At 36.3% G+C, this 25,108-nt stretch overlaps 1 protein-coding gene and 1 pseudogene across 2 annotated transcripts in view; both read left to right on the top strand.

Annotated features, from left to right (window-relative positions):
* The window catches only part of SETX (senataxin), an 86,156-nt gene that overhangs the window by 21,101 nt on the left and 39,947 nt on the right, over positions 1 to 25,108 (top strand). Inside the window, exons 5-10 of the mRNA XM_012639832.1 lie at positions 6,446 to 6,665; positions 7,415 to 7,534; positions 10,325 to 10,496; positions 10,631 to 10,718; positions 11,232 to 15,428; positions 21,579 to 21,678. Coding sequence (XP_012495286.1) covers positions 6,446 to 6,665; positions 7,415 to 7,534; positions 10,325 to 10,496; positions 10,631 to 10,718; positions 11,232 to 15,428; positions 21,579 to 21,678 — 4,897 coding nt within the window. The remainder of the gene's footprint in view (positions 1 to 6,445; positions 6,666 to 7,414; positions 7,535 to 10,324; positions 10,497 to 10,630; positions 10,719 to 11,231; positions 15,429 to 21,578; positions 21,679 to 25,108) is intronic.
* On the top strand, positions 939 to 1,864 carry LOC105806642 (annotated as a pseudogene). The gene has a single exon (XR_001137281.1). The product of XR_001137281.1 is annotated as a ubiquitin-like-conjugating enzyme ATG10 pseudogene (transcript).

Consider the following 25,108-nt stretch of genomic DNA (forward strand, 5'->3'; position numbering starts at 1 on the left):
CCTCGGCCTCCCAGAATGCTAGGATTACAGGCGTGAGCCACCGCGCCCGGCCATGAATTATTTTAAAAAGCAAGAAATGTTTTAAAAGAAAAAGGTTCATGTATAATAAAGAGACTTAAGGATATCAATATTTAATGTAAATTGGCTGAATTAGTTAAAGATTGGATTAGCTTACAGAAGAAATAAAATCTAGATAGATTCTGTGAGATACATCTAAAACATAAGGGCACAGTAATAGTTGATACGTAAGGGATGGAAAAAGAACTACTAGGCAAATACCTAAAAAAGCATTATCGAAGCTGTAGTATTATCAAGTAAAATAGGCATTAGGACAGGGATGGATAAGATTAAGAAATAGGCTAGTTAAAATCACTTCAAAGTAGATGTTGCAGTTATTGATAGAACTACGAGGAGAAATAGATAAATTCATTATGGTTGTAAGGAATCTCAGTATATCCTCTTCATTATTGATGTCAGTAGGCAAAATCCAGGAAGAATATCAGGTATCTGTGTAAGACAGTTTGTAAGCTTGATCTGATGGATCATGTATGATCTAACCAGTTTTTCAAATATACAGTAAACATTACAAAAATGAAAATATACTAGACCTTAAGGGAAAACTTCAACGCATTTCAGGGACTTGGTATCATACATACTATGATCTTTGAGCATAGCACAATGTAGATAGACGTTAATAAAAAGTTAAATAAGTTTCCCCATGTGGAAATTAATACATCCTAAGAAAGAAATCATAAAATTAAAAAATACAACTGAATTATAATGAAAATGCTACTTATAAAAACTTGTAGGCTGTAGCAAAAGAGGTGCTTTGAGGGAAATTTATATCTTTAAGTGATTATTGGAAAAGAAGAAAGCCTGAAAATTAATGAGCTGATTATTCCTCTTAAAAAGCTAGAGAACAGCTCTCTCTCTTTGCCCTTCCTTTTGCTTGCCCTGCTGCGACAATGGATCAGGTCGTCATCTGTGGCTTATTTAACATGGAAGAAGATGAGGTCTTTGGAGAAAAAACATTCCAGAAATATTGTGCAGAATTCGTTAAATATTCGCAGCAGATAGGTGATGGTTGGGAATGGAGAATGTCAAAGGACTGTTCTGATGGCTATATGTGCAAAACACACTTTAAAATTAAAAATGGGACGGTGGTGTCACATCCAGGAACATCTGGCCACGGACAAACATGTCTTCCCTTGGAGGAGGCTTTAGAGCTACCCTCAGATGATTTCGAAGTGACTGAGACTGCAGCGGCGTCCGAAGTGATTAAATATGAGTATCATGTCTTATATTCCTGCAGCTACCAAGTGCCTGTACTTTACTTTAGGGCAAGCTTTTTAGATGGGAGACCTCTAACTCTGATGGACATACGGGAAGGAGTCCATGAATGCTATAAGACGCGGCTGCTACAGGGACCATGGGACACTGTCACCCAGCAGGAACATCCAGTACTTGGGCAGCCCTTTTTTGTGCTTCATCCCTGCAAGACGAATGAATTCATGACTCCTGTATTAAAGAATTTTCAGAAAATCAATAGGAACGTCAACTACATCACATCATGGCTGAGCATTGTAGGGCCAGTTGTTGGGCTGAATCTACCTCTGAGTTATGCCAAGGCCACCTCTCAGGATGAATGAAATGTTGATTGACAAAGATTCTTCTATTGAGCTTAGAAATTGCAACGTGAAGAATGTCAGAAGTTTACCTGGCCAGCCCTGGTTTTAATAAGACCAATACTATGCATTATTTCATCTCACCGGGATTTGACTTGGATTATTTTTCCCTTGGAAGCAAATGTCTGCAGCAACTGGTATTTGATGTACTGAATGTTTAGAAAAAAACACTTCAAAGATACAACTTACTATAAATAGCAAAAAATAAATCTAATTCTGTAATACTAGAAATACTGACATGATTAAGGCACTAATGGTCATTCTTTTCTAAGCCAAACACTTCCTTTCCCTTTTTCTGATATGGAGATTGATAAAGAAACATATTTGTGTATTCATTTTAGTGTAAGGCATATGGAAATTAAAATACAGGATTTACATGTTCCTGAAATCAGTGTTATAAATATGACCTATCTTATTCTCCCACAATCAAACTCAGGAACAACAGATTATTTCTGTTTCATTCCGTGTGTGTGTGTGTGTATGTGTGTGTGTGTGTGTGTGTGTGTGTGTGTGTATGTGTGTGTGTGTGTGTGTGTGTGTGTGTGTGTATATAGATAGATACAGAATAAAGGAAAAACAATAAATATCTTACTGTGAGATAATGTGTTTTTACAAGCAAAGTATGGCATAGTAACTAGATAGGAGATGTTTAAACATTAAAAATTCTTTTTACGTATAGTAATAAAACAATAGTCATTTCGTCTCTCTTCTTGTCAAACCCACAACTGCTTTACTTTACTATCCAAAGGATCTTGAGCGAATCTTCATGTCCCTGAGACTTACTTTCTTCATCTTTAATTTGAGAATAAGAAGCTATGTCATAGGGTTGCTGTGAGAACCACATGAGATTGTTAATGCATGAGAAAGTATTGTAAAGTATTATGTTCCTTAAATGCCCACCTTGTATGTAACTGTTATTCACTCAGTCTGTAAATAAGTTTAACAACCAGTAAGGTATTAAGATAAACCTAATCTGGAAGAAAAAAAAAAAAAAGAAGCTAGAGAACAATGGAATAAAACCAAAGAAAGTGGAAGGAGATAAAAAGTGAGTGGAACTCATTGGAGCAAAATTTGCATAAAATAGAGACAATACACAAACCTAAAAGTTGGTTCTTGGAAAAAATGAACAAAATATATAGTTCAGGTAAGAATGATCAAGGGAAGAAGAAATACATGAATGAAAAGGAGGAGATGCTATAAATTAAATGGAGATTATCTGGACAATAGAATGTTACGAACAAGTGTATGCCAGCAGTTTTGAAAATTTAGATTAAATAGTCTACAGCCGTGCCGCCCTGAACACGCCTGATCCCATCTGACCTTGGAAAATTTAGATTAAATAGACAAATTCCAGAAAAATATAACTGCTTGCATATTATAACTATTAAGGACATTGAGGAACCATTGGTAAGTCTTCCCACAACAAAAACATCAGGCTCAGATGGTTTTATAGGAGTTCCACTTTCCAGGAATATATTATCCTAATTTTATGCATCTCCTTCCAGAAAAGAAGTTCTTGGAAATTTATTCTATGAAGCCAGTGTTACACTGTAACAAAATGACTAACACATTAAAAGAAAAGTAAATTACAGTCATGAATATAAAAAATCCTAAACGTAGAAATCCTAAACAAAATATTAGAAAATTCAGAAATATAATTTCACCACATTAACAGATGGAAGCAAGAAACCAATGATTGTCTGAATAGATGCAAAAAAAAACCCCATTTGATAAAATTGAACATATGCATGATTAAAAATTCTTAGTGAGTTAGAAATAGAAGGCAGTTCCACAATCTTATGAATAGTATCTGTAAAAAACCTAGAGAAAACATTATCCAAAATGACTTTTAATGAAATGTTCCCTTTAAAATCCAGAGTAAGACAAAGGTGCTCAGTTTCACCACTTCTGTAAAGTTTGAATTCGGGGTTTTGGTCAATCCAGTAAAGAAATTAGAAAATGAAATTAGGAGGCATAAGGATTTGAAATGAAGAAAGGCCATTATTTGCAGTATTAAGGTCATTTATATAGAAAACCTTGAAGAATCTACAAGTTATGAAAAGTAAGAGCTTAATACGACTAGAGATAAGATGTATTTATAAAAATCATTTGCATTTCTGTACACAGACAGCCAACAATTAAAGTGAAATTTCCATTTATAGTAGATTGAGAAAATATTAAACACCAAGCCATAAATCTAACAGAGATAATAAGATCTCTCTGGGAAAATCATAAAATGTAATTGAACATATGAAAGAGGATGTAAATAAATGAAGATAGATACTTTCTATAGGACAGCTTAATAACAGATGTCAGTCTACTCCAAACTGATCTCTAGTTTCAGAACATTTCTGATAAATTCCAATATGGTTTTCAGCATAACATTAACATGGTTCTAAAAAATGTCTATGAAAGAGGGAGCCAGGACATTTCTGAGGAAGGGTAGAAAAGGGAGACTGACTGATAAGCAGGACTTACTCTGAAGCTTTAGTAATTAAGAAAATGTATTGGCATGTGGACAGATTGGCCAATGGAATGAAGCAGAAAGCTCAAATAGTAGACCCACTCATATTTGGATTTTTGCTATTTGATAGAGGTGTATATGACCAGTGGGGAAATGAGGGACTGGAAATGGAGATGATAAGAAAGGTATCTATATGGAAAGAAAAGAAATTGTATCCCTACTTCATTATCATTTGTAATGATAAAACCTATCTAAAAAACTCTAGATAGGTTAAATTGTCAAAACTCGTGGCAGAAAATGTAGGTATCATTAAGATCTAAGGGCAAGGAAAGATTGCATAGAAAAGAAAAGCATTTGTTATCAAAGGAAAGTTGATAAACTTGACTATATTAAAATTAAGAACTTCAGTTTATCAAAAGACGCCATAAAGAAAGTGAAAGTACAAGTTAAAAATTGGGAGAAGATAATTGTAATACTAACCACAAAAGAAAAATGGAAAAAGACCTGAAATGGCATGTCCCAGAAGCAGATATACCTATGGATAATAAATATATGAAGGAATGTTTTGTAGTTAATGATCAGGGAAATGATAAGATGACAGTGATAACAACATTTTTTACCCTGTGATTGAGAATACTAGTATTGGAGAGGTCATGGATCTTGTTGCTGGTAAAAGGTCTTGCATTTAGTTGTCATGTCATAGTCCCCTTTAATCTGTAACATTTCTTTGTCTTTTATGACAATTACATTTCTGAAGAATATAGTCATTCCTGCCTCTGCCTCTTAAACAATGGAGTGATTCTCATTTTGGGTTTGTCTGATGTTTCGTCATGGGTAGGTTCAGGTTATGCATTCCCAGCTGGAGTACTATGTAAGTGATGTTACGTCCTTCTCAGCTTGTCCTGTGTAGAGAGGCACACCATGTCCTTTGCCTCTCATGGTGATGTTAATTTTGGTTAGTCAAGCTGTTGTCCAGTTTCTCCACTAAGTGATTTCTATTCAGATATTTCAAGACCATGTAAATACCCTGCTTCTCACCAAAATTTCCCCTAAATTTAGCATTCATTAATGTTTCTTGCCTGAACCAGTTTTTCTGTGATTACAAAATGGTAATTTTCCAACTTTAGCATTCTCCCTTATTTACCAGTCGGTACTTGACATTGATTGTACTGTAGTCAAGAGCCTTTTCTCCTCCCCGTTCATTTATTTATTATCAGTATGGACTCATGGATTCCTGTGTATTTTTTCCAGTGGTTTATAATCACTACTTGTGTTGGTATAGAACTCATGCTTTTATCCATTAGGTCTATGTTTTTCAAACTTTTTTGACTATAACCTATGGTCAATCCAGTAAAGAAATTAGAAAATGAAATTAGAGGCATAAGGATTTGAAATGAAGAAAGGCCATTATTTGTAGTAGTATTAAGGTTATTTACATAAAAAATGTTGAAGAATCTACAAGTTATGAGAAGTAGGGGCTTAAGATGAGTAGATGTAACATGTACTTATAAAAATCAGTTGCATTTTTGTGCACAGACAGCCAACTATTAACCTATAGTAAAAAATGTTTTCATTGAGTACACACATAAATATGCATTTATAACATAAAGCATTTCATAAAACAGTACTTAACTTTTACTATGAAGGATGTACTCTGATATTTTTCTCATCTATTTTATTTAGTTTTATTAAGACTGGTTGTGATCACTAAACTTAATTTATAGCCCCCAAGAAATTCAAAATCACTTCCCTATGCTATTCTGCCATTTAGAATGACCTTTCATTTCTTTTGTGATTCTTCTTTCATGTTTTCATTCCTTTTTTAAACATTCTATTATGGAAAATTATAAACATATCAAAGTAGAGAGAATGGTATAATGAACCCCCCATATATCCATCAGTTAGCTTGATCAATTATTACATGGTCTACCTTCTCCCATTTGGATTAGTTTAAAGCAAATCTCAGACATCAGTGTATTTCATCCATAAAATATTTCAGTATATGTTTCTAAAAGATAAGGACTTTTTAAAAAATTTCATTATTCCACCTAAAATAATAATTCCTTAACATCATGTTTCTGGTCAGTGTTTGAATGGAAATGATTGTCTCATAAATCGTTTATTGGGTTAGCTTGTTCAAATCAGGATCCAATGAGATCCATACATTGCTTAATTAGTATCTTTTTCATGTATTCTTTACATGTTTTTTCAACTCTATACAGAATCCTATTTTCTTATTCATGTTTTTTATGTAGACCATTATTTATTGAATGAAGTAATCGTGTTACGCATTTAGGTTCGACGCTGGGCTATCCTGACTGCAAGAAACTTGGGAAAAGTGGACAGAGATGATTATTATGACTTACAAGATGTTTTAACTTGCCTTTTTAAAGTCATCGAGTTGGGGCTTTTAGAAAGTCCAGACATTTATACGTCTTCTGTCCTTGAGAAGGGTAAACTGATTCTTCTGCCCTCACACATGTATGATACTACCAACTACAAAAACTATTGGTTAGGTGAGTATTGTTCCTATAAGAGGTACATTTTCAAGCACTGGCAAATGAATCTTTCATTTAAAGCAACATGAGATTAACAAAATATTAGTGCAGTAGTTGACTTTGATAGGGGTCTGATTGTTAAAACCTCTTTTCCAGTGTAAGATATTGCCTGGTAGAAAGAATTGCTAGCGTTGTTTTGGGGTCCCCACACACATAAACAGCTTTTATTACAGAAAAGAAAGAAACTATACAAAATGCAAGTGAAGAAGGAAGCTATACAAAGTGAAAATACATTCCAAAGAGAGAGGAATAGGTCAGTCTCCACAAGTGGAGAAAGACCTACTAGCATTGTTTACAAGTTCTGTGCTGACTCAAAATAGTTATACCCTATTTCATTGATTCCAAGTCTTAAGGTCATGTGTCATAATTGGCAGTGGATTTTTTTCCTATTTTAATGGCATATGAGATACGATACATCTTAAAATTGAAGGCATCTTAGATTGGTGAAATACAAGTTATGTGGTAGTTATCTTAGAAATCGTTTTCTAACCAAGCTAGTACCATTTTCCCCTTTTACACTTGAGTCAGTCTAAAATTCTGTTACGTGGGAGCAGTTGTATATGAATAACTCAGACTTAAATGTTTGAGGAACCAGATACTGTTTTGCTTCATCTTCCTGCCTTATATTTCTTTTGCCAGCTGAACCAGACAAACCATTATAATGGTGTTATTTCATTAATTCAAGAAAATTTTAAATGATCTTACAGGTATTTGCATGTTGCTGACCATTCTTGAGGAGCAAGCCATGGATTCTCTGTTGTTGGGCTCAGACAAACAAAATGATTTTATGCAGTCAATACTTCACACCATGGAGAGGCAGTCAGATGGTAATAAACTTTACTTGCTAAATGTTTCTGAGTACTGGGTTCATGATCCTCTTTTAAAATGATAGTGTCACTGTAAGAATTGGTGTATGGTATGAAGTAAAGAAGAGTTAACTTTTATGGTTTAGGTACAGATTCAGACTTTCAAATCAGAAAGAACCTTTATGGTTTAATTCAACACCTTCCATTTGTAGAAGAAGGGACTGAATGAACCCCAAGGAAGTTAACCTGCTTTTTCGTGATGAAAAAAATTAATGGTAGAATGAAAACTGGAACCTGAGAGACCCATTTGTAATGACATGGTGGTTAACATTGTGGGGAAAGCCTCCCCTGTCCCATGGTCTCCCTTTGTCTGCTGCTGCTTTTCTCTGTGGTTCTCATTGTCCAGTATGGTAACTGCCAGCCACATGTGATTATTTAAATTTAAATTAACTAAAATTTAAAAATCACTTTTTAATCCTACTAGCCATATTTCAAGGCGTAATAGCCCCATGTGCCTGGTGGATACTATATAAACAGTGCAGATACAGAATATTTTCATATCATAGAAAATATAGAAAATTCTCCTGGACAGTACTATTCTAGATAGTCTAGAAAATGAGGCCTAACCCTTGTAGTCATGTTTATTATTAGATCCTGACCTCCTTTTGCTTATGGTTGTATCAAGCTAATCATGAAGGATCTTTACTTAAAATAAGTATTTCTAATCTTACCTTCTTTATGAAGGGATGAGTTAATAAAGACCAAAAACGTCAGATCCTGTGAAAACTTAATATTTTTCGCCCTCATTGATTTTTTCTTCAAGCAACTTGACTGTGTATATAAACTCATTTGTGGGAGATTCTAAAAAATTTATATTAATGTTATTTTTTGATGGCATATATTTCCTTGCTAGATTATTCCTGATGATGGTTATTACTTATTTGCTAGTATTTACTGCATAAATTTTTCATTTCTTTCCCTGTGCCTAACTGCACGTATCATGTATAATACTGTTCTTTCTGTTAATCTAGTTCCCTTACCTTCTTCAAAATTGAGTCACTTCTTAAGAAACCTTTCATAATCGTCTTCACCTGACTACTTTCTTCCTTATTTGAGAGCTTATTAGTCATAAGGCACTATATCAGCTGCAGTGGAGGATACAAAAATATATGAGAAAGTCTCTGTACAAAGGACTATGATTAGAAGGCAGAGTCTGAGAGGTCTGAGGGAAGTAAAGTCACAGGTTCTAGGGTGATTAAACAAAATTATCATTAACTGGAAGAGTTAGAGCACTTGCCTCAGAAGAGTACTATAGGTGATTAAATGGGGAATGTTTAACGTAGGAGGAGGCATTTAAGCTTTTAAGGATGGATGAGATTTTGGTAAGTGGTACAAATAGCGAAGGCATCCTGTTGCTTATTTGGGAAAAAGCTGGTGATCTGTTTTTGCTGTAGGTAGTGTATGATTATGGGAGTATGAAAAATAAAGCCAGAAAGAAATAATATATCAAGATTGAAGTTTTGTTGTTTTTTTTCCCCCCGTTTTTTGAGACAGAGTCTCACTCTTTTGTTCTGGCTAGAGTACAGTGGTGTCATGATAGCTCATTGCAACCTCAAACTCCTGGACTCGAGCAATCCCCCTGCCTCGGCTTCTGGAGTAACCGGCACTGCAGCGTGCACCACCATGCCTGCTAAGTTTTTCTATTTTTAGTAAGATGAGGTCTTGCTCTTGCTTAGGCTGGTCTTGAACTTCTGGCCTCAAGTGATACTCTCAGCTTAGCCTCCCAGAGTGCTAGGATTATAGGCGTGAGCCACCACACCCAAACTTTGTTAAGTGTTTGAGTGAGACTTCAGATTTTCTTGGAAGACATTAAGGCTCTATTGAAGGTTAAATTGGATGAAAGTTGATAATAACAAAGCCATGTTGAGATAGACTGGACGAAGGGTGTGTATTTTGGCTTATGCATTAGCTAGGGGAATCAGTCCTTTACATGAGCTGCATGACACACAAAATTCAGGATCGTGCTGAAGAAGAATTTGTTGTGTTATGGGCCTCATTTGAATGTGTAAATAACAAATATCTCTTTCTCTTTCCTTTTCCCCTCTACTTCTTTTCTGTTATTTATTGGAGGATGGGAGTGTAAAGTTCTGGGAGGGATTGAGGAGCTGAGTAGAAAGGATTGTTTCAGGTATGGCAAACAGTGCAAAAAGGTTGTGTTTACCACATTATTTTGTTGCCCATTTAACAATTTTTCCCCATTAAAAAGTTTTTTACAGGGGCATGGTAGTATTGCCTGAAAAATATTTTGAGAGGCTGGGCACGGTGGCTCATGCCTGTAATCCTAGCACTCTGAGAGGCTGAGGTGGGAGGATTGCTTGAGATCTCTTGAGATCAGGAGTTGGAGACCAGCCTGAGCAAGAGCGAGACCCTGTCTCTACTAAAAATAGAAAAAATAAGCCGGGCATGATGATACGCGCCTGGAGTCCCAGTTACTTAGGAGGCTGAGGCAGGAGGATCGCTTGAGCCCAGGAGTTTGAGGTTCCCGTGAGCTAGGCTGACCCCCATAGCACTCTAGCCTGGGCAACAGAGCTAGAACAATATGTCTCAAAAAAACCCAAAAAAATATTTTGAGAATTCTCCAGCTTTTAAAAACCTTTGTCTCTTAAGGATTGGCAGTGCTTTACTTTAAATGACTTGCTGCTTTGCTTTTAATTTTGTTGCTAACCAGATAAAGAATGCTTAATTCTCAGTATATTTTAGTACATTTTTCTAATTGTTTTATAATTCTGCAGTTACTCTATTGTATTTCAGATGAGAGTGTGGATCCTTTCTGGCCAGCATTACATTGTTTCATGGTGATTCTGGATCGCCTGGGATCCAAGGTCTGGGGTCAGCTTATTGACCCCATTGAGGCATTGCAAACCATTATCAACAATGTGAGCTACAATCGGGAGATCCAACACATACGGAACAGTTCTGTGAGGTCAGTTCAGTTCATGTCAGCATTTAAAAATAATGTCTGTAAGGAAGTGTGCTGTAAACTGACTTAACAAGAGGGATTTTTTTTCCTTTCTTTTCCTTCATTTCAGTAACTTCTATTTATTCTTACTATTTAAGGACCAAGTTAGAGCCAGAATCATATTTGGATGATATGGTGACTTGCAGCCAGATTGTATACAATTATAATCCTGAAAAGACCAAAAAGGTATAAACACTTTGAAAATTCAGGTGATATTTTATTGCCTTTATATTATATAGACAGTGTTTTACATAATTAGTTGAATTGCTGATTTTGTTAATATGATATGTAGCTGTCTTGAATCACCTGCTACATAAAGGCCTTCTGATTTAACAGATGTATTGTACATGGGGGAAAAATGGACTCTACAGTGTGTACACTTTGGAAAATTAATTTTTAAGTGCACTTAGGGAAGATGAAAAGTTAATGGGCAGAATAAGTGGCGTGACTAGAAATCAAAACCAGCTAATGGAAGTCCAGATTACATGAAGGTGGTGTAAATTTGCCTTTTCATGAAACTTTAACCGTGGAATTCAACTTATGTTTTCAATTTCTTGGGTGGTATGTATATTAAAAATAATACATAGTAAACCAAAATAGGTGTGTTGGGAAGATATATTTTCTTTTTTACAACTTAAGTATTAAAGCTATCATGAATGGTACTTACTTATCTGAATGTCAATATTTCTTTCATTTTAGGATTCTGGATGGAGATCAGCCATTTGCCCAGATTATTGTCCTAACATGTATGAAGAAATGGAAACATTAGCCAGTGTACTTCAGTCAGATATTGGTCAAGACATGCGTGTTCATAACAGCACATTTTTGTGGTTCATACCTTTTGTTCAGTCCCTCATGGATCTTAAGGATTTAGGTGTGGCTTACATAGCAGAGGTTATTCATCATCTGCACTCCGAAGTCAAAGATGTCCTCAACCAAACAGATGCTGTGTGTGACAAAGTCACTGAATTTTTTCTTCTAATTTTGGTATCAGTGATTGAACTGCACAGAAATAAAAAATGTTTGCATTTGCTATGGATTAGTTCCCAACAATGGGTGGAAGTCGTCGTAAAATGTGCCAAGCTTCCTACCACAGCATTTGCACGGAGTTCTGAGAAGTCATCTGGAAATTGCTCCAAAGGAACGGCAATGATATCATCACTGTCGTTGCATTCAATGCCATCTAACTCTGTACAGCTTGCATGTGTGCAACTGATTAGAAGTCTCCTTAAAGAAGGTTATCAGCTTGGGCAGCAAACTATTTGTAAGCGATTTTGGGATAAGCTTAACTTATTCCTTCGGGGAAATTTATCTCTAGGTTGGCAGTTGACTAGTCAGGAAACCCATGAGTTACAAACATGTTTAAAGCAAATTATTAGAAATGTAAAATCAAAAGTACCTCCATGTAGCACTTTAGTGGATCTGACTCTTACATGTAAAACCCCTCCTGCATCTTATAATAAAGAAGAAAGTGAACAAATAGGGAAGAAGTCTGTAAAAGACATACATTGTCTAGAAAACTCCAGCCCAACATTTTCTAAAGAACTGATGAAAGCTGACATATATCAACTACCAGAAAGTATATCAATCAAAGCAAGTAACACTGTAGAAGAAGAGGATAATGAGCAAAATTATATGAAGGATTTGAAATTAGAAGACCATCGGTCAGCTGAGTCATGCTTAAAGCAGGGTAGTAAAAGCCTTTTTATTAAAAAAGCTCAGGATCAAATTAAAAGTACAAGGAAGCAGAAGTCTGTAAAAGAGAACTCCTCATATACCCCACAGAATTGTACTTCAAGAAATGGTCCAGGAAGGGGAAGCGACAGAGAAATAACATCAACACATTTTTTGACTGATTCTAGCACTGAATCTCTGGAAAAAGTGTCCGCATCAAATGCAGATTTCTCTTTCAAGGATGATGCTCTTGGTAAAACCTCAAAACCAAAAACGAAGACACAGAAGAAAGATGAAATCTGTGCAAAGTTATCACACGTAATAAAGAAGCAACATGGGAAAAGAACTTTGGTCCGTAATGCTGTTGATTTAGAGGAAAACCTGACTGCATCTAACACTGAGAGTTTCTATTCAGGGAAAGATACAGAAGTTCAGAAAGGGGATGGCTTTATACACAATCTATCTTCAAACCCTAGTGGTATTCCAGATGATAATAAAAATGGAGAACAAAAATCCCAAAATAGCTTATTACTGAAAAAGAAACAAGTAAAGAATGAAGAGTTAGATATTTTCTCTTCCCTTGAAAACAATTGTAAAGTACAGGAACATCATCTTGATCAAGATTTGGTCTCATTTACAGAAATGACTGATACTTTAGTGAAGAAAACGTCTCCCTTTAAAGCTCCGATGACTGTAGTTGAATTGAGAGAGAAGGAAATGAGTAAGAGTACTCTGGTTTCTTGTAACTTGACAATAGGACAGGCCCCTGGCATCAGTCCTAAGTCTGAAACCTTAACGGATTCTCAGATAGACAGAGACCTCCACAAGTTATCTTTAATGGCTCAAGCCAGTGTTACTAAGTTTCCATCAGATTCAACTCAAAAAAGCTCATCTCAGCTCCAAAGAAAAGTAAAAGATGAAAAAAGGTATTTCACAGCTAACCAAAATAATGTTGGAGACACTGGCGGTGGACAGGTTATTATTATTTCAGATTCTGATGATGAAGATGAAGGAATTCTGAGTGATGAGAAACACATGAAACAGGACAAAACATGCGTGGAGAAAGAATGTCCAGAGCAGCACGTTTCAGTAGTTACTAGTAATGTAGAAAAGAAGCCAATAAAGAAAGAACAAACAAAGTCTCTTCCGCAGTTCGAGGATTCTGATTCTCAGTTTTTTGAGTTTGAAAGTCCATCTGAAGTGTTTTCAGTTTGGCAGGATCATAAACTAGATAGTTCAGTTCAAGAAGATGAAAAAAATTCATGTTCGACTCACATGACTGATACCACAAATATTTGGGATGATGATGATACAGATTATGCATCTAAAGAGGTTATTAAAAAAGAAGGCATTGAAGGACACACAGAAGCACAGAGTAGTATTTCTGTTGAGGAATTTCATGAAACTGAAGGGAAAAAACCTAAGAGAAAACGATTTACAAAAAAAACAGTGGCTAAAGATCCTCTGAGCCCTTCATGTGCTGCCAGAAGTGAGGACCAGTCTCATATTAATGAGAAAGAGATTCCTGAAAATGATTTTAAAAAAAGTGTAGACATAAAGACTACAACTTCCAATTCAAGTATTCAGAAAGCCACTACGGTTTCCCCAAGGAAGTCTTCTCCAAAGCTTCGTACTTGTCCAGAACCCGTTAGGAGAGTCCCACTTTCTAAAACCCCTAAGAAAGCACATTCAGATACCAGAAAAGGGCAGAGTAAAAATTCAAATTACATACGTTGTAGAACATCTCCTGCGATAGTGCCACCAAAGAAATTTCGCCAGTGTCCTGAACCAACCTCAACAGCTGAGAAACTTGGTCTGAAAAAGGCTCCTCGTAAGGCATTTGACTTGTCCCAGCGATCTTTAGAGTCTTTAGTTCAATTACGTGATCATGGCAAAACTGTTGGAGTAGTCGATACCAGAAAAAAAACTAAATTAATTCCTCCTCAGACTCTTTCTGTCAAAAATAATAAGAAACTCCTAACCAGTCAAGATCTCCAGATGCAAAGGCAGATAAGACACAAATCACAACGAAATAGACAAGGGCTCGTTGATTATGGAAGTACGGATGCTACAAAAGCAGTGCCACATACAGCACAGAATTCTGACACATTTGTACCAGAATCTGATAAGTTAGATTATAATTATACAGGAGGAACTAAGGTACTTGCCAACGGTAATGGAAAACAGTTAAAAAAATGCATGTCTTCTGAACCAGAAACCATAAAAGCAAAATGTGTTTCTCAGGCAACTGATGATGCTTGTCTTTTGAACCAGTGTGATTCTGTAGTGTTAAATGGAATACCAACAAATGAAATAATAGTCTCCACTTCAGAGGACCCTTTAGCTGGAGGTGATCCAATAGTACATCCTATAGAGGTGGCAACTTTGAAAGAGGGAGAATCTGAATCCAACAGTGATATAGAGGACGATAATTTATTTTTAACACAAAATGATCCTGAAGATATGGATTTGTGTTCACAAGTGGAGAATGATAATGTTAAACTCATTGAAGTAGTTCATGGAAAAGATACAGTTCAGGTAGAAGTTTCTTTAAGTTGGCCTCAGTTGGAATCTTTGAGTGGCACAAAGTGTAAGTACAAAGATTGTGTTGAAGTCAGGAAAAACCAGAGTGAATACTGCTCAAAGCACTCTGAAGCTAAAGCAGCAGATGAAGATGTGTTTCGTAAACCTGGCCTGCCTCTTTCTGCATCTAAACCTTCAAGACCTTCCACTGCGAAGATTTTTAGCTCAAGAAGTACTTCACGAATTGCTAATCTTTCCAGGTCTTTGGAAAATGCTACAGCACTTCCACCAGCTCTAAAAAATAAGCCAAATGGGGTACAATCTATTTTGAAAGTACCACAGGCAGCTCCTATAATATTTCAGAAGCCAGTGGGGGAAATGAAGAGTTTGTGCAATGTTCTTCATCCTCAGACTCCAGATAATTCTAACAGGCAAGGTTACAAACTTCTGTTTGGTGAGAACAAATCTTTTTCAACTTCCTCTCCAGTAAACATTCTGTTATCATCACAGTCTATCTCTGACACCTTTGTTAAAGAGGTCTTAAAATGGAAGTATGAAATGTTTTTGAACTTCGATCAGTGTGGGCCCCCTGCAAGTCTTTGTCAGTCCATCTCAAGACCTGTGCCTGTCAGATTTCAAGATTGCGAAGATTATTTTCATGTCTTTTTCCCTTTGATGATACTGAATACTTTTGAAACGGTAAGTATATGTTTCAGTTGTATGCCTTTCCACATTGTTCATGTTGGATTTCTTTACCGTGCTGAGTAATAGAGTACAGTTAAAGTAATTGACCTTTTTGATATAGCTACTGCTTTTAGATTTCACACTGAACAGACATTTGTACCAGCCACTGTTCTAGATGCTGGCGATACAGAGGAAACACTTTGAACTTCTGTCCCCTGAAGCTTTGTAGATGGAACTCAGGGTGCTAATGTACCAAGTCCAGAGGTAGCACAGGAAGAATTGTTTATCAATGCACAGGTAAGGGAAGACTTCTCAGAGGAGATAGTCTCCCATCAACATCTGTTTTGTTTTTAAGTAACATAGACCTTTAGTGTAGTTTTCTTTAGGAGGTGACAAAGGTAAATTACATTGAACACAAATTAATCCTAAATTTCTCTTTATACGTCTGATTTCCCAGTTTCCTACTCATCAGAGCAGCTGCTGCTTCGCCATAACTGTCTTCCCAACCTCAACACATCTTTGTCTGGTTTTTCTCTCCTCCTTGCCCCCTTTGACTAGGGTTGACAAATAATACAAGATTCCTGGTTGAATTTGAATGTCAGAAAAACAGCAAATAGGGCTGGGCACAGTGGCTCATGCGTGTAATCCTAGCACTCTGGGAGGCTGAGGTGGGAGGATTGCTTGAGCTCAGGAGTTGGAGACCAGCCTGAGCAAGAGTGAGACCCTGTCACTACTAAAAATATTCATAGAAAAATTAGCCAGATGTGGTGGTACGCACCTTTAGTCCCAGCTACTCAGAAGGCTGAGGCAGGAGGATCACTTGAGCCCAGGAGTTTGAGGTTGGAGTGAGCTAGGATGACGCCACTGCACTCTACCCAGGGTGACAGAGTGAGACTCTGTCTCAAAAAGAAAAAAAAAAGACAACAATTAATTATTTAGTGTAAGTATTTAGTGCATTTTGAAAGGTGTTTTCAAGGCAGGTAAGGGATTAGAAACAAAGTTTTACTTTTTCAGATTCCTTAAAAAATCCCCACATGTAGTAAGACTCTTAAAACCAATGGTGTTGACGTAAATATTCATAAATTAATTCACTTAATAGATATTTGGGTTCTCAGTGCTCTTACAGGCCTGGGAGATAAAGTGGTAAACAAGACACATGAGGTGTCTGCCCTCTGGAAGTGACCATTTCAGATTGTTATAAAGGCTCCAAGTGTGACCTAGAACAAAGGGAACAGGGCACTTTTAGATGGAAAGAACAGATAGCCTCTGTGAGTGTTACACTGACACCCAGGTGAAGAGAAGGAATCAGCTTTGGGAAGTACATTCCAGGCAGAGTGGAGTGCCACTGTGGTAACAGCATAGCTTGGTGTGTTGAAGAGAAGGAAGTGTGTTGCACAAAGGGACAAGTCTGTGGCAAAAGAAGATAAGCAAGTGAATTTATTAATGCTACACTTGGCGACATAAATGGCTTCTATAAAGCCCGAGTCAGTGCATCTTTAAAATGTACTTCATGTTGATTCTTTTATGTCAACTTATGCCTCCAATTTTAGCCATTGTTTTAGAGTTGCTTCATTCTTGCCTGGAAAGCACTTAAATCCCTTAGAAGTTGTTCAGAGCACTTTTAAGGGTGGACACATTTCTGATTTTATTTTTCTTTGAATTAAAAGGTATTAATATTTATATATTCCCTTTTCACATTTTTTCTTTTCTGGACATTTTTGTAGCCCCAGCCTTTTTTTATTAAACAGAATGAGCACAAGTTCTGTATGTATATACACTAAGTTTAAAAATAGTCAAATACTTCTACAAGACCCATCATAAAAAACATCAGGCATCCCTCACTTCCCAGGTAACCAGTAATTCAGTTCTTAATTGATTCTTTTGAAATTTCCTTCCATATTTCCAAATAACATGCCTGTATTATGACTTCTTGATTTTCCAGTTTTAGGCATTTTCTATTAGCTTCCTGCTTCAGGAGGTACTTGCTCTTCCCAGCCCAGCCTTCACACACACCATTCCTGTTCCCCCATCCTCACTGTGGGATTTTTTTATTGTTTCGATTGTGTGAAAGGTATCCTCAGCTATGTTATGTAGTGTGCTATAACTGCTTTTCCTTTCGTTCCCAACTAGATTTGTTATTTTGTGTGTTTACTTAATTTTCTATACACTTATCACTAAATTCAGACTCTCTTTTGAATGTTTAAATGTCTCATGATCAGGCACATCATTTAATCTATAAATTTCTTCATTGTGTGGTGTATGACAATTTTCTGAAAATAGCTACCATCCTTATTCTCAGGCTTGCATTTTCTTCTTCCCTGGGTTGGGTCTCTGTCTCCTATACTCCATGTCATCTTTCTTGGTCACTCTCTCACTTCAGTGAGGTACATCCTTCAAGCTTCCTAAGAAAAAGGGTATGTGAGAGTTAAATTTTTGAAACCTTATATGTCTTAAAAATTTCTTCAGTTTTCTCATTTTCTTTTTTTTTTTTTTCTATCTTTCATTTTCTTTCTGCTCTAGTCTTTTTTTTTTTTTTGAGACAGGGTCCTGTTCTGTCATGCCAGCTAGAGTGCAGTAGTGTGATCATAGCTCACCTCAACCTTGAACTCCTGGGCTCAAGTGATCTTGCCTCAGCCTCCCAAGTAGCTGGGACTAAAGGCGCACCCCACCATGCCTGATTAATTTTTTTCTATCTTTAGTAGAAATAGGGTCTCACTCTTGCTCAGGCTGGTCTCAAACTCCTGACCTCAAGTGATCCTCCCACCTTGCCTCCTGGAATACTAGGATTATAGGTGTAAGCCACCGGGCCGGACTTTGCTTTGTTTTCTTGGAGATCTTCTCAACTTTTCTCCCAAATCTGTTGAATTTTGTTTAGTATATTTTTAGTTTCCTAGAACTCTTGTGTTCTGAATATTCCTTTTTACAGAATCCTATTCTTATTTCATGGACATGGTATTTTTTATTAGCTAAAGTTTATTAATGATAATTTTAAAGTCAGCTAAAAGTTCCCTGTTAATTTTGGTGTCTGTAGTCCTTTTTGTTAATTCCTTTTTTCATATGGCTGATTTCTCCTGGCCTACTCACATTTAAGAAAAGAAGATTAAAAAGTAGATTTTGAGCATTATTCTTAGTAACCAACAAGTGATAATGACCCAAATGTCCATCAGCTGATAAATGGATAAACAAAATATGGTCTATCCATATGACGGAATTACTACTCAGCCATAAAAAGGAGTGAAGTTCTAATACATGTTCATTGATGAACCTTGACAACATTTTGGAAGGTAATTATGCTAAGTGAAAGAAATCAGGTACGGAAGATCATGTATTACATGATTCCATTCACATATATTGTCCAGAATAGGCAAATTTATAGACACAGAAAGCAGATTAATAGTTGCCAGGAGATGCCAGGGTAGAGGGGGGGAATTAGGACTAACTGCTAATAAGTATAGGGTTTCTTTTGGAATAATGGAAATGTTCTGGAATTAGATAGTGGTGATGGATACATAACATAGTGAATAAAACCATAGTACTAGAAATCACTGAAGTGAACTTTAAAATGGTGAATTTTATGTTGTGTGAAATATATCTGTTTTTAAAAATTCTGTATAAAAAGATAAATTTGAATAGCAACAAGTTAAAAGAGATACTTAGGAAAACAGATGAAACCTTCAAATAGTTTTATGAAAATGATCCCCTTTATGATTGCACTGTGGAAGTCAAATGTGATCTGAAGGTGCCGTAGCATGGTAAAACCCAACATTACTTTTATAATATTATTGATATTTTGTACTTCATTAGGAAGCCCCATCCCTACCCTTTTGTCAATAGTTTTAGTCTTTTTTTTTTTTTTTTTTTTTTTACCTTTTATGTTAGAGTTCCCAAAGAAGAATCTTCAAATATTTTCCCTGGAAAGTATAGGGCTAGCTGTGAGGTGAGTGTGGGGAGAGGCCTGGGATGAGAGTATGAGACAGAGGAGAGGTATCCTGGTGCTCCATTTATAAACATTTACTTAATTCCTTTCTTGTCAATACGGTATCCCCATCTTTCCTGCAGTCCCCAAGGTCAGAGACTATATTCTCTCTAGAGACTAAATCTCTATAGTTTTTTGCTGAGATCAATCTCCCTTCAGCCATCCTTCTAAAAATACATTGTTTCCCAGTTGAAGTTCAGCTTCGTGGGCTTGCTGAGGTAGTTACCATTTCATTCATCTGCTTTCCACCTTCCAAAATTTTGATACTCCCCTCTCGTGTGTTCTTTTTTTCCTAATGAGCTAATCTTGGTTTTAAAAATCCCTTTGGTGTTTTAGTGGGGTTTCAGAAAGAGCTAAAGGAAGTGCATGTGTTAAGTCAGTCTGCCTTGAAGTTACCTTGATGTTTAACCTTTTTCTTTTTTTAAGCATACAATTTAAACAATATTGGTTTAGTATTTCTAGTTTATACAGGCCAGTAATGATTAGTGGTATTAAGATAGCTTGTTTAATTTTAATTTTTAGTCTTTCTAATAAGCTATGGGCTGTGGCATCAACAACAATCCTGGACCAAGGGTTGTTGTTTGATGCAATTTAACTTTCACTTTGTTGATGGAATGCTGTAGTAGGTATAGACGGTTTATAAAACTTTGGTTAGTATTTTGTTTTGAACCTGAAATATAGTGTTTGATTATTCTGTTAATATGTCTTATTGCAGGTAGAATGTAATCCTTTTTTTCTTTTGCTCTTTGTTGTATACACTAGGATGCATTTAAGAGCTTTATTGAGGTATAATATACCATAATATAAAACTTACCCTTTTAAAGTATACAAATGGATGATATTTTAGTAAATTTACAGAGTTGTACAGCCATCACCACAACCCAGTTTGAGAATATTTTTGTAGACCTAAACCAATCCCTTGTGCCCATTTGCAGCCAATCCCCATTCCTACCACCACCCCTTGGCAAACACTAATCGACCTTCTGTCTCCATAAATTTGCCTTTTCTGGAAATGTCATATATACAGAACTATACAGTATGTGGTCTTTTGCATCTGCCTCCTTTCACATCATAATAATAATATTTTAGAGGTTTGTCCATGTATTAGTATTGCCAAATGAGAGATTCCATTGTATGGATGTACCACATTTGTTTATCCATTTACCAGTTGATGGACCTTTGGGTTGTTTCCAGGTTTTGGGTAATTGTAAATAATGCTGTGAATAGAGAATGCATTTTTTGAAGATAATTTTATGGACTTGCCATATCTTAAGGTATTAGGACATAAAATTGGATAATAAAAATTGATCATAACTGTTGTGGACCAGAATCTGACCTCATTAGCAGATAACACAAATTCAGTGTTCTTTTCCGCCCCTTCCCCCCTTTTCCATAGCATAACCCTTGTGGAGTCTTGATTGGTTAACTGTAGTGCAGAAGCAGCTCAGCACCAGTTGTCTTTGATGATAAATTTCATCAGAGGAACTGAAGGCCAATTGTAATTGTTCATTTAAATACTTACTGGGTCAACTTACATTTAGATAAAACCCTTCTTAGGGCCCAAAAGGTAATTTGTTAGTTTTTTAAAAAATTGAAACCTAATATGACTTACTTACACTAGTAGTCTCCTTTCTAAATTTGGGGTTGGAGGTAGTCCTCTTTACTTCTCAGAAGATCCTCACAGGTACTTCTGAGTTTGAGACTTTGGCAAATTGGGAGGTGGGTATAGAGTGTTCTAAAAACTGGCAGATGACATGTTGGTGAGAAATCCCAAAGTTTGCAACAAATCTAGGTCCTTTTGGACTTGTGAGATGGTCTGGTTGGGAAGTCACATTCTACCAGTACATTCCAGCAGTACTTTATACACTGCTGGAAATGCTCTACATCTGCAGCAAGGAGTATAGTAACCATAGGTGGCTATTGAGCACTGGAAGGGTGGCCAGTTTGAGGAATTTTTAATTTTTAAGATTTTAGTTAAATTTAAATAACCAAATGTAGTTAATGGCTACTGAATTGGCAGGAGAGTTCTAGCCAGTTTCATTAAACTGCCACAAATTAAATTTTAGTTTCTGTCACCTCAGATTCTAAGTTCTCTGGTTTTACAGTTGCTTGCTTTGGAAAATTTTGCTGTTTATCGTGGCTTTCCATAATGTTTTTGCATTCTTAATTTGTGTTTTTGCTTCGTATAGGTGGCTCAGGAATGGCTCAGCTCTCCAAATAAAGAGAATTTCTATCAGTTGCATTTAAGAAAATTTCCTGCTGATTATAAAAAATACTGGGAGTTTGTGGGTAAGATCTTTCTTATGCAACTTGGAATATATGATACAATAATTGGAGATTTCTAGTTAAGAGATCATCATTATTTGAATTTTGGGGGATATAGGTTTTTTAAGCTGAATTTGCAACCTCTTACAAGAATATGTTTAAAATCTTAAATGAGGATGATTAGTGGGACAATTATGAAAATAAAATTCCTGGTTTTTTTCCCCACTCTGTAATTAGAATCCCACAAGCTGAAGTGTCAGTGGAAGCTAGGAATGAGAGAGAGGGTGAGTGAGGGACTTGGCAGGAATACTGCAGTAATAGTCTTGGCATCTGTCTTCTTGTTTTATGATTGGTCTGAGCCACATATCGCTATTATGTACTAGTTAAATGCCCGAGACATTTAGAACTTTTAAAAATGAAATGCATAAGTCCTCTTTTGGCCCCCACCCCATCCATCCTACTCTGTATATCTGCTTAAGAAAAAAATGAATGTGTATGTTTTTGGGAAATGTACTACATGACATTTAGATAATAAGAGCCAGAAATAAAATAAACATCACCCACAGTTCCCATTATCTAAAGATAATTCCATTAACATATTAGTGTGTATCTTTCTGCCAGACGTTCTGCTCACCTGTATGAAGTATGTGTGTCTGTATGTGTGAGAGATGGGATCATTTTACTTATTTTGTGACATTTTTCATTCAGTCATAGAGTAAATATTTATTTTATACTTGATAGTATATGATTCCTAATGCAGAGTGTGTAGCTATGAAGAAAACACAAAGTACCTGCCTTCATGAAGCATACATTTGACTTATTTTCACTGAATATATTATAAATGTCTTCAGTGTTATTAAATAATAACAATATATCATATTTAACAGTTGTAATTATTCCATTGGAAGCATGTTCCATAGTTCATTTAACCAATATTTCTAGTTTGACATGTACTTTATTTATAGTTTTTCACTATTATAAACATCTGAATAGTTCCCTTTGCTCTCAAACTACATGTACATCTTAAGACTTCTGATTCATATTGTCTGTGACTACCAAAAGGAATACCGTTTTCACTTCTAACATCATGTAAGAATGTAAGGATGTGCATTTCCCTCATTGCTAATTGAGACCTTCTTTTACTGATTTTATATATGAAAAATGTATCTCATTTAAAGTTTTAGTTTTTGTCCCAAATGTTTACTGGTTCTTAGTATTCTTGGGGATGTGGGGTTAATTGCCTCTTAATGTTATTTCTTCTTTTTTTTTTTTCTATTAGGAATATTGTTCTCTTCTTAATTTGTATGCATTATTGCAAGTTTGAAGTTTTTTTTTCAATTTCATTATTTGCTGTTCCTTTTTTTTCTTTCTTGTCAGAGACAGGGTCTCACCATGTTGCCCAGGCTGGCCTCAAAACTCCTGGGCTCAAGCAAGCCTCCTGCCTCAGCCTCCTGAGTAGCTGGGACTACAGGCACTCACCAGTATGCCTGGCTGCTGTTTAATTTTTAACACGAAGTTTTTGAGGCATAGATAATTTTTATCCTCATGTGTTCAAAACTACCACGTTTAATTTTTCACAGTTTTATTGTACACTTGACCCTTGAATAACATGAGAGTTTGGGCACTGATCCCTCTGCGCAGTTGAAATTTTTCATGCAAATTTTGTATCCCCGAAAACTTTACTACTAATCTGCTGTTGACCAGAGGCCTTACTGATAACAGAGTCAGTTAACACATATTTTGTTTATGTTCTGTGTATTATATACTGTATTCTTACAATAAAATAAGCTAGAGAAAAGAAAATGTTACCAAGAAAATCATAAGAAAGAGAAAATATATTTACTCTTCATTAAGTGAAAGTGGATCATTGTAAAGGTCTTCATCTTCGTCATCTTTATGTTGAGTAGGCTAAGGAAGAAGAGCAGGGGTTCGTCTTGCTATTTCAGGGGTGGCAAAGGTGGAATCACATCCACATATGAGTGGACCCTTGCAGTTCAAATCTGTGTTCAAGGGTCAGCTGTACATCTGGATGCAATAGCCACAAAGCATAATAAAGACATTTTAAAAACAAGTCTGTCCAACTCCGCCCCCCCCACCCCACACACCTGTTTCAAGTCTGCAAATTTATTCAAGCCCTTAGTAGTAAATTCAGCTTTTGCAGGGTTAATATTACAGCTGCTAGGGAAGATCCTGGCTGGAATGCAGAGGGCTGGGGTATTTTTTCCCTTTTTTGGGGTCTCTGTTTTACTTAAAGCTTTGCTTCAGTCTAGGGAACTCATTTAATTTTTTTTCCCTTCTTGAAAGAGAGAACTGAGTAAAGTTTTAACATTTTGTCGCACCCAAACCCCACCTTAGATTTTCGGCCATTTCTCCACCTACCTGAAGGAGAAAACAAAAACCAAAGGCATTACCTCGGCTGTACCTTTTTCCCCTCACATTAGCCAGCACAGCCAAAAGCAGCCAGGGATCCTGCTATTCATCTCTCCAGGAGTTGGCTCTATCATTTTCAAATTCCATGGGTAACTTTTACCATTCTTAATAACAGCAGCTCAGCTGCTATTCCATACCATGGATGACTTTGTAGCCTACCCATGCACCAGACAAAGGTTTGTCATACCCCACCCTTTCTTCCTTCTCCCAAAAGGGCTTTCGGTGAGTTGGGGTTGTTCTAACAAATCCTCCTGACCCAAACTCTGGTGGGGAGGGTCCCCAACCATCATATCATCCCCCATGTTTGATGATTCACTGGAAGGACTTACAGGACTGACCATACAGTCATACTCACAGCTATAATTTATTACAGTGAAAGGAAACAAAGCAAAATCCACAAAGGGAAAAGGCGCATGGGACAAAGTCTAGAAGAAACCAGGCACAAGCTTTCAAGAGTCCTTTCCCAATGGAGTCACACAGGATGTGCTTAATTTTCCCAGTCATAAGTTGTGACAAAATGTGTGAAATGTTGTCTACTAGAAAAGCTCATTAGAGACTCAGCGTCTGAGACACTCTCTGCTCTGTCCCATTTCTTAAATGAAGAGTAAGAAATCTTTCTCTGCTATAGGTTATAAGTATATTCTCTTACATTCTAGAACAGAGATCAGCAAAATACAGCTTGTAGATCTGTTGATACCTACCCTGTGTCTTGTTTTTGGACTGCCCTAAATAAAGATTTTTACATTTTTAAAGGGCTATAAAAAGCATATACAACAGGCAGTATATGTGGCCCCTAAAGCCTAAAACATTTACTATCTGGCGAGGAAGTTTGGGAACCTCTTTTCTAGAAGCTTCATTGTTTTGTCAACCTGGAATTGATTTTTGTGTGTGACCAAGGTGTAGGGGTCACATTTCATTTTTTTCCCAGGTGGAGGTCTAATTATCCCAGTACTATGTATTGAAAGACCATCTTTGCTCCACCACACTGTCGTATTTGTCATAAATCTAGTGTCCATTATAAGTT

Source organism: Propithecus coquereli, unplaced genomic scaffold (assembly GCF_000956105.1).
Source record: "Propithecus coquereli isolate 6110/MARCELLA unplaced genomic scaffold, Pcoq_1.0 Scaffold142, whole genome shotgun sequence".
In the NCBI taxonomy this organism is placed as follows: Eukaryota; Metazoa; Chordata; class Mammalia; order Primates; family Indriidae; genus Propithecus; species Propithecus coquereli.